The sequence below is a fragment of the Argentina silus genome (assembly GCF_951799395.1).
Source record: "Argentina silus genome assembly, chromosome: 5".
Classification (NCBI taxonomy): domain Eukaryota; kingdom Metazoa; phylum Chordata; class Actinopteri; order Argentiniformes; family Argentinidae; genus Argentina; species Argentina silus.
In genome coordinates this window covers 694995-707494 of record NC_139659.1, presented here as the reverse complement: position 1 = coordinate 707494, position 12500 = coordinate 694995, and the positions used below count along the sequence as shown (strand labels likewise).

The 12500-nt window shown below is 49.9% G+C and overlaps 1 protein-coding gene across 2 annotated transcripts in view; it reads right to left on the bottom strand.

Annotated features, from left to right (window-relative positions):
- Positions 1 to 12500, bottom strand: part of epb41l4a (erythrocyte membrane protein band 4.1 like 4A) — a gene marked incomplete at its 3' end in the record, with an annotated part of 52476 nt that overhangs the window by 28513 nt on the left and 11463 nt on the right. For both annotated transcript variants that reach the window (XM_083669479.1, XM_083669480.1), the window contains exon 2: positions 4680 to 4784. In XM_083669479.1, coding sequence (XP_083525605.1) covers positions 4680 to 4784 — 105 coding nt within the window. The remainder of the gene's footprint in view (positions 1 to 4679; positions 4785 to 12500) is intronic.

Genomic DNA, 12500 nt, shown 5'->3' with positions numbered 1-12500 from the left:
ATTACTAATCAGTTACCATGTTATTACTAATCTGTTACCATGGAATTACTAATCTGTTACCATGTTATTACTAATCTGTTACCATGTTATTACTAATCAGTTACCATGGAATTACTAATCAGTTATGTTAGAATTGATAATTTACCATGTTATTACTAATCAGTTATATGTTAAAACCGACCATGTTCAATGCTGATCTGAGTTGAACAATTACCACAATAGACTCTGTAGGTCTCAATAAATGAGGAACCGACATGACTAATCACCCTTAACGCCCACATTTACCATGGAGGTATCCACTAGCTAGCATGTATGACCTTAACATTTACCATGGAGGTATCCACTAGCTAGCATGTGTGACCTTAACATTTACCATGGAGGTATCCACTAGCTAGCATGTATGACCTTAACATTTACCATGGAGGTATCCACTAGCTAGCATGTATCACTAGCTAGCACGGGCAGCACTGTAATCTGCTGTTTGTAGGCTGCTACAGAGGTACAACGTGATGACTGTAGTAATAATTTGTATTATTATTTTCAGTGTCCTGACTGTTAGACCCTTGCTTTCATTTGATTGGGTGCCAGAGCCCATGATGTGACGGCGGCTCCCTCCTCTCCAGGGAGCCATCTTGTTCTTCCTCCGCTGTGCTTTTAATAACCCAACACACACACGTTGACTTCCCAGCGGCACCAAACAAGCAAAGAAAAACTAGAGTGCTTTCACACAGTTGTACAAAACACCTTCAGGATTCGTCTCTTCCTGTTTAAAAAAGGAAGAATGAAATAAATATCTTGTGTTTTCTGCGTTAGTTTGACTGTAGGGCACCAACAGAAATCACATTACTGAAACTGCTTACACCCGACCATAAATTAATTGCGATGCACCCCTTGCACAAAAAAGGCTCCAAGACCTATTTTACATGCATTCCATATACAGTATTCTGGTCCATTTATGCAGATGTAGCCGGCTGAGGGTGAATCTGACTCAGGGAGGAGTCTTTTGATTCTGGGGGATTCTGGGACAGGGAGATGAATACATGTTAGTGTAATGAGGCCGTCTGGACCAGGAGAACCTACTGAAGACTCACAGTCATCCTCAACCACCACACCAGAACCTACTGAAGACTCACAGTCATCCCCAACCACCACACCAGAACCTACTGAAGACTCACAGTCATCCTCAACCACCACACCAGAACCTACTGAAGACTCACAGTCATCCTCAACCACCACACCAGAACCTACTGAAGACTCACAGTCATCCCCAACCACCACACCAGAACCTCCTGAAGACTCACAGTCATCCTCAACCACCACACCAGAACCTCCTGAAGACTCACAGTCATCCCCAACCACCACACTCCACCACGCCACACACACACACACCACCACACCCCACACACACCACCACACACACCACCACACACCCCACCACGCCACACACACCCCACACAACCCACACACACACCACACACACACACCCCCGACCATGCCACACACGCTCACCAGAACACACTCAATGGATGCCAGCGATTAGGAGTGTGTGTGTGACTGAATTAGAATAAGCTAATTGAATTGGTAAATCTTATCTAATTTATAATAATCACATTACTGCAGCTGGTGTGTTCCAGTGCATGCTAATTTATGCAAATGAGAGGTTGGAGGACACTGGCTGGCACGTCGCCATGGACAACAGACAAAGACGAGGCCTTCCCCTCAGACAGCCAATCACAGCCTGATTCCCCTCAGACAGCCAATCACAGCCTGATTCCCCTCAGACAGCCAATCACAGCCTGATTCCACTCAGACAGCCTATCACAGCCTGATTCCACTCAGACAGCCAATCACAGCCTGATTCCACTCAGACAGCCAATCACAGCCTGATTCCACAGGCAGCCTATCACAGCCTGATTCCACAGGCAGCCTATCACAGCCTGATTACTCTGACTGACAGGCAGCTCTCAATGAACGGCTACAGAGGGCTAAAGCAGTGAGGCATTTTGGGTAACACCCTACACAGTAACCTTGGTGAATAACCACGACGCACCAGCACGTTCACACACAGAACACCCCACGCCATCCTTAGTTTACAACTGTTGGCAGGGAGTGTCTAATGCCACGGGACCAGAACCAGCACGGGTAGCACCTTGGTAAAAGGCCTGCAGAGGTATTAACATTTTTATGTCTGTTCAAATGCCAGATTTATCGAACGCCTCAAGGACTCTTATTACACAGGATTAGAGAGTTATGGCCGTGCCCTACAGCAGAGCGCCACGTCCTCCGCAGAACGTCTGATAAATAATAGAGATAATAAATAAATAAATTAAAAGCTGCTGACAGGAGGCGTGGCCGACCCCGCGGCCACTGGCAGAGGAGGCCGGTCAGCGTGATTGGCAGGTCTCTGAGAACGCCCACGCCCACTCCCACTCCCACTCCCACGCCCACGCCCACGCCCACGCCCACGCCCACTCCAGCGCCAGCACTCGAGGGGTTAAACCGGGTGGGGACGTCTTAAGATACACCAAAAAAATGCGTAGTGCAGCTCACACAAATGAGAGAGATATTGTCTCCGCTTGGTTTACGGCCGAGCTGCTGCAGCACACAGCACATCCTCCCCAACACTAAAGCACCACTGACACCCGCTGCACCAGGCCAGACGCTCCCATCAGCTGGAATGTCGTTTACGACCCCGGAGAGGAGGGATGACGTGAATACGAGGGCAGGGAGGCTGATTCAAAGACGCCCTTGGGACGAATACGACCCCAGCTGAGGGACGATTACCTGCCAGGGAAATATATGTGTGTAAATTGGAAGATGGATGAAACATGGATGAAATAAACTAATGAAAGCACGCAGCCTTTACACTTAAACCCACGACCACTCTCCTTTCTGGAACCGTTAGCCTCTGCTGATCTCTGCGCTCATTCGCAAAATAGAAAGCCGGCTCCAATGTCTCCTATGAAATATTAGGCTTCCTCAAAATCAGATCACTCAGCATCTCAGGTCTGCGTATGTCACCTTGAGTTATCAGCCGCAAACACGCTGTCAGCATAATTCTACTTAAAATAACCAGACTGGAGGTGTCAGGAAGGCAGACTGAGCAACGTGTGAAGGTTGTGGGTGGAGAAACACTGCATAGACACCTCCTCTCATACGCTGCTTTGACACCGTCCTCCCGGGGTGCAGAGCTTTGACACCGTCCTCCCGGGGTGCAGAGCTTTGACACCGTCCTCCCGGGGTGCAGAGCTTTGACACCGTCCTCCCGGGGTGCAGAGCTTTGACACCGTCCTCCCGGGGTGCAGAGCTTTGACACCGTCCTCCCGGGGTGCAGAGCTTTGACACCGTCCTCCCGGGGTGCAGAGCTTTGACACCGTCCTCCCGGGGTGCAGAGCTTTGGGCGTGTGCCACTAAAACTGCATGTCAGGACATCAGACAAGTCAAAGACTGGCGGCGCTGCTGTTCAGCGTTTCCACTCCCCGTTCTCGCGGCTTTCTCCTGTTTTTCTTTTCCATAAACACAGCTTTTGGGTCTTGACACATGTACAGAGGCGCGCTTTCATCCTGCGCTGGTTTACAGATAAATCAAGGTGCTGTCGACAGCCCCCAGAAGGCACTGCTCAGGGTCCCCGCCCCTCCGTCAGAGCAAGGGGGATGCTGGGATATTAGCATTGTGTTCTTTTATGGGTGTGTACTCTGCCTAACCCTGAGTAGGGCCCGGGGGCCAGTGTTGTTACCAGGGCTGGGGAACGGCAAGGACCTCACCATCCATGTCTGAATGCTCCATGGGTCACCATGCGGCACTATTGTGATATAATATATATGGCATACATTGCGATACTCTTACTATATATTTACTGAAAATTTAAAAATGTAACTGAAAATTCAGCCTCCTGTGTTGTGTGTACCATCTTGGTAGTCTGTACAGTATGTACGCAATATGTTATTAATAGAACTCAGGGAACAAATCAGCCCCTAAAAATAAAGTAGAAAAGAAAGAAAAGGAATCTGAATGTGAGGGCTGGATAATTCATACAATATTGTTCGATGTAAAATCTCCATAATGGGATGGATTGACAGCTGTCTAGGTGTTACTGCTCCAGGCCTGTGTGAGACTCTGGCTCCTTCTGTAGAAATGACACATGATGACCTCTGACCTGGATGTTGTTGACAACAGTCTACATTATCGCTATGACAACGTCAAGCCACCATATCTTGGATCCAACTCAGAACTTTGACTTGAGGAAACTGATCTTTCTAATCTCACCAGCGTTGATTAGATTTGGAAATAACCCCTCCAGGGCACCGGGGGGGGGGGGATCTAATCCGGGAATCGAATCCGATTAAGTCTAATCCTTAATGTGTCACCAATCTGCTCTCTTTCACCCCAATTTGTAGTTTCAAAGTGACACAAATCCTCCTCTGCCCCAGCTTGCAACTTCACTGGGGGAAAAACACCCAAACTCCACATGTTCTCGCCAAACTCCTCACAAGCCCCCCCTCCCCTGCTCTGATATGAGAGTCACAGTATCCTGCTAACCCTAACCCTAACCCTAACCCTGACCCTAACCCTAACCCTAACCCTAACCTTCCTAACCCTAACCCTGACCCTAACCCTGACCCTTGACCCTGCTCTAGTATGAGAGGAGCATCCTGTTGGGAGGTTTGTCAGTGACTCACCGTCTGATGGCTGTGGTCGCAGTAGCGCAGGCCAAAGTAGTCCGTCTCCACCAGGTTCACACGGCCGAACACAAAGTCCAGCACCACGGACCCCTTGGTGGACTTCTGTGGAAGAAAAACAAACAGGAGTCAACGTCTGCTGTGCCTGAGGGGACCTGTTCCTGAACCCAGGAAATTGACAGAGCAGATTTATGGATTGATAGACTCAGTCCAAACAAGTTGATTATAGGTAGTGTTTTTCTAAGTGAAATATAGCCTAGGTGTTGACACACATCATAGCTGGTGATGTATTGTATAGTCATGAAGCAACAGGCAGAGATTCCATGGTGGAATACAATGGAGGCTTCTCACCTTAGACCTCATGGGTGGTGATGACTCATGTGTTAGGTGACAAACATGTTTTGGAGAACACAAGCTTCAACCAAATATGCATATAAAACAATCAACCTGCAAGTGGCATTTTCTCCTAGAAATCTCTAGACAAACAAGACAGAGAGACAGTTTTAGACGGTCTCTCTCAGCTCAGAAACTACAGCCACACAGAGAGTCTCAGAGCAGAACTGTGTCTCCAGGGAAATATGAAGAGCAAATAAATTATTACTTTGCTAAGCAATGAAAACAGTCTTACACTGCAATTAACACACCTCCTGGTGGTGCTGATTAGCATTTCACGGGGTTACAAACACAATCTTCTAGAAGAAACAACATGAAGGCTCTGATGTCGTGCGGGTCGACCAGACTCCCCTCGCTACAGCAGCTGGCCTAGAAAAGATTGATTTTTTTATGTTTTATGACAATTCCTGCAAAAACCTCTCTCTTTTTGATTGTGTGGTGAAATCCTTGACCTCGCCTAAGCTCAGTCTGCTCCTTCACTCTGGCTTTCCCTTAGATTCAGCATCAATCCAAACCTCTCCACTCCACATAGAATGGGACTATTTCCATGGACAATGAGCCTCTGGTGGAAATCATAGCTCACCCAAAACCAATCCCCATTGGTGGGGCCGGCATCACTCTCTCCTCTCTCACCGCGTTCCGTGTTTTCCTCTACTCTTGTCCTCAGGGCGATCTAATTATATCCAAAGAGAGGAAATGGATTTTTATCAGAGGCTTCAATGCATACTCCAGTAATGACAGATGGGCTTTACTCCACAGTGGAGGTGAGTCAGAGGCTGCAACACACAACCCACACACACACACACTATAACATACCAATGCAACCTTCCTTTTCACCTGAAAGTCAACACACACACACACACACACACACACACACACACACACACACACACACAACCCACACACACTAGAACATACCAATGCAACCTTCCTTTTCACCTGAAAGTCAACACACACACACACGCACACACGCACACACGCACACACACACACTATAACATACCAATGCAGCCTTCCTTTTCCCTGAAAGTCAACACACACTCACTCACACACACACACACACACACACACGCACACACACACACACAGTACCCTGGTGTGTATCGGGTGGCTCATTGTCCAAAGGGAGGTATTTACATAGGGGTAGTGCTATTTGTTCCATTGCATCAATCTTGGCTTAATGGCACTCTCCCTCTTCTCTGTTTGCCCAGAGACACAGAGAGGAAACTGTAGTCTGAGTCTCTGAGGCGCAGCGGACTGCTCTTAACCACAAACCACACGTTTGATGGATCACATACGTACACTGACAGTCAGGTCCCTGTGATTTATGCCCACTTAAGACATCAGCACACACACCGTGCTGCTCAGCTGGAGACAAACACCACTGGAACCCCTCAGCGGTGCAGGCCACAGTCTGGAGAATCTACTGAATCAAATCAAATAAAGTTTCTTCCTTCCTCCAGCGCTGTGACTGCTGATGGCACTTGTTCTTGTGGAAGGTTTTACTGATGATGACTGATGTTTAGTTGATTCACTTACTAAGACTAAGACTAATGTACTTATTGTGAGCTGCTGTGGGAGAAAAGCATCTGCTAAATGACTTAAAGGAAAAATTAAAATGAAATTTCCAAGTCACGACGGAGAAGCACCTGCGATGGGATGAGCAGCCTCGGGTGGATCCCAACGATGGGATGAGCAGCCTCGGGTGGATCCCAGAGATGGGATGAGCAGCCTCGGGTGGATCCCAAAGATGGGATGAGCAGCCTCGGGTGGATCCCAACGATGGGATGAGCAGCCTCGGGTGGATCCCAAAGCCATTTAAAGTAGCGCACTTGCACTTGCACAGGTTCATACTTCATTACTTCCTCCTTCGTGATTCGGTACTTCCTCCTCTGTGATTCGGTACTTCCTCCTCTGTGATTCGGTACTTCCTGTTCTGTGATTCGGTACTTCCTGTTCTGTGCATCGGTACTTCCTGCTCTGTGATTCGGTACTTCCTGTTCTGTGCATCGGTACTTCCACCTCTGTGATTTGGTACTTCCTGCTCTGTGATTCGGTACTTCCTGTTCTGTGATTCGGTACTTCCTGCTCTGTGATTTGGTACTTCCTCCTCTGTGATTCTGTACTTCCTCCTCTGTGATTCGGTACTTCCTCCTCTGTGATTCGGTACTTCCTCCTCTGTGATTCGGTACTTCCTCCTCTGTGATTCGGTACTTCCTCCTCTGTGATTCGGGGGCTCATCTGCATGTTTCATTATCTCTCCAACCTGCAGGCGCACTCCCAGGGAATCACAAGTGGGCTGGGACAGACGGACGGACGGACGGACGGACGGACGGACGGACGGTCTGCTGTTGCTGCTCTGATTAAACCACATGATGCATCGACTGTCACCTGCTAGGCAGCTGTCTCACAGTGGCTCTGCGGCCTCCCCTAATGACTCTATGTGATGACTGTATGTTAACATCCTCTCCACAGTTCCTCCCGCTGATACATTTATATACAGGTTGGGTAAATGACTGTTGAGCAGTCCTGTTAATTATTCACGAAGCACAAATCAGATTGCTTTGGCCGAGAGCATGCTGCACTCCTTATGTGAGCAGACTATCTCTTCTCTACCCCACGTTGCTTCCAGAGCTTGCGTGATTATCCTGCTGTTCCCTCATGACATGGCTCCTCACCACACAGTCCAGGCTAACATCACGTCCACATCATTGTTGCTCAGTTACCGTTGCGTGAGGAGTGTGTCGAGGGAAAGAAAGATGCTTCAAAGTCTTTCTAAGTTTGGCCGAGCTAACAGGGAATAATTGGCTTCTCTGCTGTTTTGTTTGGCCTTGTTACCCACAAGAGATAACCCAGTGAGCTACAAAATGATCATACATTTGAATTTATTCTGACTGAGAGATTTTACCCTTTTTTGACATGTTACTTCTTGCTGACTGGCCTGACCTTTTTTTGACCGAAGTCAGTGACAGTTGAAATCAGTGACAGTTGAAGTCAGTGACAGTTGAAATCAGTGACAGTTGAAGTCAGTGACAGTTGAAATCAGTGACAATTGAACAGACACACACAACTCTGCAGGCACCAGACCCCAGCTGTCAACCCATATAAGGTGAGATGGTAAAAGTCACTCCTCAAGTTCAAATGCTGCCATAGCTAGCTTTTTGATATCATAGCTGGTTTACATCTGGTTTACATCGGGTATTTGAGGAGATGTGTTGGCAAGCCATAGGTTGCAAGTTCGAGGCTCGGCCGGAGCAACTTGAATTGCGAGGCGACTGTTTGCAACTTGAGGCGACTGTTGAGACCTGACGTCTGCTTCACCAGGCGTGCTGGAGTCAAGGCTCACGGAGCTCCCGTAAACAACTCCCTGCTCGGCTCCGTATTTATAATACGCACACGCGGGCAATCATCTCATAATCTCCCCATAAAGATCACCTGACCAGCAATCATCTCATAACCTCCCCATGAAGATCACCTGACCAGCAATCATCTCATAACCTCCCCATGAAGATCACCTGACCAGAATCCATAATGGGATTCATCAGGAAGTGAGGGATGAGAGTGTGTCTTCAGGGGAGGAGGACAACCTGGTGTCTGTTTCACCCGTACGATGAGATCAGGCCGAAGGATCCCAACTCTCATCCTCTCACTATCAAATTCTATATATTTAAGGGCAATGACTGTAAATAGGTACATAAATGTCTGATACAGTACAGGGCATCTCCCCCCTTTAGAAATTCCCTAACTGTATTGTCTCAGTTTAAGAATTTCACCCAAGTGTGGGATCTGTGCTATGATAGCCTCCCTGTCAAAGGGACAGTCATTGTTACTATGAAAGGAGCCATGACTACAGTAACAGCAACCCAAAACCACGACGCCCGCAGGAAAGAACTGAGGCGCGGCAGAATGACATCATCCTGGGTTGACAGCGCCCTGAGGGGCGAGGGCAGGATCCAGGCAGCAGCTAGCACTGGCCCTGCCCCTGCCCCGCTGTTCTCCCAGGAGGGCCCCTCCCCGCCCCAACCCTCCCCAACACACTCCCCACATTCCTCCTCTATCTCACCCCCTGATAAGGCAGGTCTGCTGGTCAGGGTGGGATTGCTAACATAACACTGACCGTGGGGGGAAAGGAAATGAGAAAATATATGTGCAGTAGTTTTGTATTGGGCAGAATCGTTGTCTCTGGGTTATCTGCATCCAGGAGAAAAGGAGGCGAGCTGGAGCCAAAGAAATATGTCTGGCTGTCTGGGTAACTGATGTTCAGGGGGTCCACAAAGGTCTGTGGGACTTCAAGGGATTCTTATTGTTCCTTTGTGTCATATCTGTACACACAGTAATACAGAAGGACAGCACAGAAATATTAGATATTAGATTAAATGTACTTGATCTACACCTGTTACATTGTTGAATCCAACCAACATTTGTCTTCCTAAAAAATAGTTTCAACTTGATCACATATACATACAGCGCTGACACACTGTATACAAACGCCAGCGGTTCATCTTTGTGTGATTTAGTTCCAGGTCAGAGGTCATGTTTCGGGGGGCAGAGGGCCCGTGAAATGAGGCCAGCGTGTCGATCGTTGTGCGGATGGGAGCGGTGAGGAGAGGCAGAGATAACGAGGTGTCCGTCTTCACCAGCTCCACCACACAGCTGCTCATTATGAGGGACACGCCATCACCGTGTCAATCAACGCACCGGCGTTTAAGATCCATCATTTGGATTTACCGTAGTAAGAGGGGGGGATGGGGGGGGGGGCAACCCAATCTCTAGTGAGGGCAGATGCAATTACCAGTACCATTAAACAGAACAGTCAGCATCCAACTCAGTGTGCAGTGTGGTCAAACGTAGCAGGGGGAGACTAGGATGTATCTCTAGTGCTCCCTGACCTTCTGGCTAATGACCTTCTGGCTAATGGGCTTAAATCACTGAGACAAACGTGTGTATGGGTCTGAATAAAGGTTAAACCCCTGGGAGGGGGGGGGGAGGGAGGGAGGGAGGGGGGGGGGAGGGGGGAGGGGGGAGAGGGATGGAGAGAAGATGTATGCAAAATGTTGTTGATCCTGGAGGCGGGGTTAACATCAAGCCCATCGACAGGGGAAGCGTGATGGATTAGCTCATTATGTCCTTTGAGGCACAGAGGCAGACACAGCACCAGTCAATCCACCTGTCACATCCAGATCAGCTGCATTCTGTTTAAACATGTATGAGGAGTGAGCCACGGGTCCATGCCCTTCAGGCTAGGAAGAAATACTAGATGAACATTGCATGAAATAGACTTAACATATTTTCATAACATATTTTTGGAGTAGTGATCTGTGCCTGTGTGTGTGTGTGTGTGTGTGTGTGTGTGTGTGTGTGTATTTTACTATATTGCGTGTACAGCAGTTAGGGAGTTTGATATTTACTCTACAACTCTCCCTCTGACATGTCCCCCTGGCCTGTCCCCATGGTAACAGGGTCATCACATGGTGCGGTCTGGCCATCTGCTGTGTTCTGGGGTGTTTCTGGCTACTGGGCGGTGGTGGTGGTGGTGGTGGTGGTGGTGGTGGTGGTGATGGTGATGGCGGTGGTGGTGGTGGTGGTGGTGATGGTGGTGATGGTGATGATGGTGGTGATGGTGGTGGTGGTAGTGATGGTGGTGGTGGTGGTGGTGGTGGTGGTGCTGCTGGTGGTGGTGGTGGTGGTGATGGTGCTGGTGGTGGTGGTGGTGGGGGTGGTGCTGGTGGTGGTGGTGGTGGGGGTGGTGCTGGTGCTGGTGGTGGTGGTGCTGCTGGTGGTGGTGGTGGTGGTGATGGTGCTGGTGGTGGTGGTGGTGGGGGTGGTGCTGGTGGGGGTGGTGCTGGTGGTGGTGGTGCTGCTGCTGGTGGTGGTGGTGGTGATGGTGCTGGTGGTGGTGGTGGTGGTGGTGATGCTGGTGGTGGTGATGGTGCTGGTGGTGGTGGTGGTGGTGATGCTGGTGGTGGTGATGGTGGTGGTGATGGTGGTGGTGGTGGTGGTGATGGTGATGGTGGTGGTGGTGGTGGTGGTGGTGGTGGGGGTGAGCACTGCTGGTTAGGGCAGGGAAGATGAGGGGGAGGGGGGTTGGGTTTTAGTGACGAGGTTTGGATTCAGCCCAGGCACCATCAACTCCACGGGGGACGGGAGGGACGGGGGGAAGGGGGGGACGAGGGGGAGGGAGGGAGGGAGGGAGGGAGGGAGGGAGGGAGGCTCCACGTAAGCAGATGTTCCCTCCTCCCACTGGGACCTCCGCGGAGCCTCTGTAGAACCACCCTCCCTGTCTTCTGTGTAAATGAGCGGCGCGTGCTCCGGGCGGGAGGGAGGGTGGTAGGGGAGGGAGGGTGGTAGGGGAGGGAGGGTGGTAGGGGAGGGAGGGTGGTAGGGGAGGTAGCGTGGGCGGGAGGGAGGGTGGTAGGGGAGGGAGGGTGGTAGGGGAGGTAGCGTGGGCGGGAGGGAGGCCATGCGGAGCAGTTAGAGCGCAGCGTGTTCCACCTCCGTGGCGTCGTCTCTCTGCCCCCGGGGGCGCCGAGCCGTGGCCCGTGGTTGAGACGCGCCCAATCTGTAGCTGCTCCTCCTTTTTTTGCCCTCGTCTCGTTGCCACTGGAAACCGTCCAGATGCCTGTGCCCTCCGTCAGGTGCCAGAGCAGACCTCCCCGTTGCTATAGTTACTCCGCTGTATGAGTTTACTGGCCTCTAACTGCCATACATAGAGAGAGAGACAACCGTTTCTGGCCCCTTCCTGTGAGGCCCAGATTTAAGGCATAACCAATTTGTCCGGACCCCCGGTTTAGGACGGCATTTAAAGCCTCTGATTTATGGGTCTGGAGCGAGATAGGAACCTCCAATGAGGACCGATGTTTATCTGCAGTACCAAGCTCAAAACACAGACATAGAAAAAGGGGAGCCAGGACCTGAGGCGTTTTATTTTTTTTGTTTTATTCAAACAGTTCTTCCATAAATAAGAAAGGGGAAAAGGAAAGTCAGGGAAGATAAGATGAGAGATCAGAGCGGTATTCATACCGTGGTATTCACATCGTGGTATTCATACCGTGGTATTCATACCGTGGTATTCACATCGGGTGCATCTGTAAAACAGCCTAAGGACAGAGTAATCCACATAGAAACAAACCCGCTGGACTGTTCAGTACAGAGATACACAGAACAACCAAACACACACTGGCCGTAAGGACCTGGAACACACACACACACACACACACACACACACATACACTCACACACACACAGGGACACACACATACACGCATGGACACACACACACCCGGACATACACACATGCACACACGGACACACACACGCACGGACACACACACTCACACGCAAGGACACACACACACACTACAAAACGCTGTAGGCCTTCTACACACCCACTAATAACGCAAAGACAACAAAACCAGGCGCTGCAGAGTG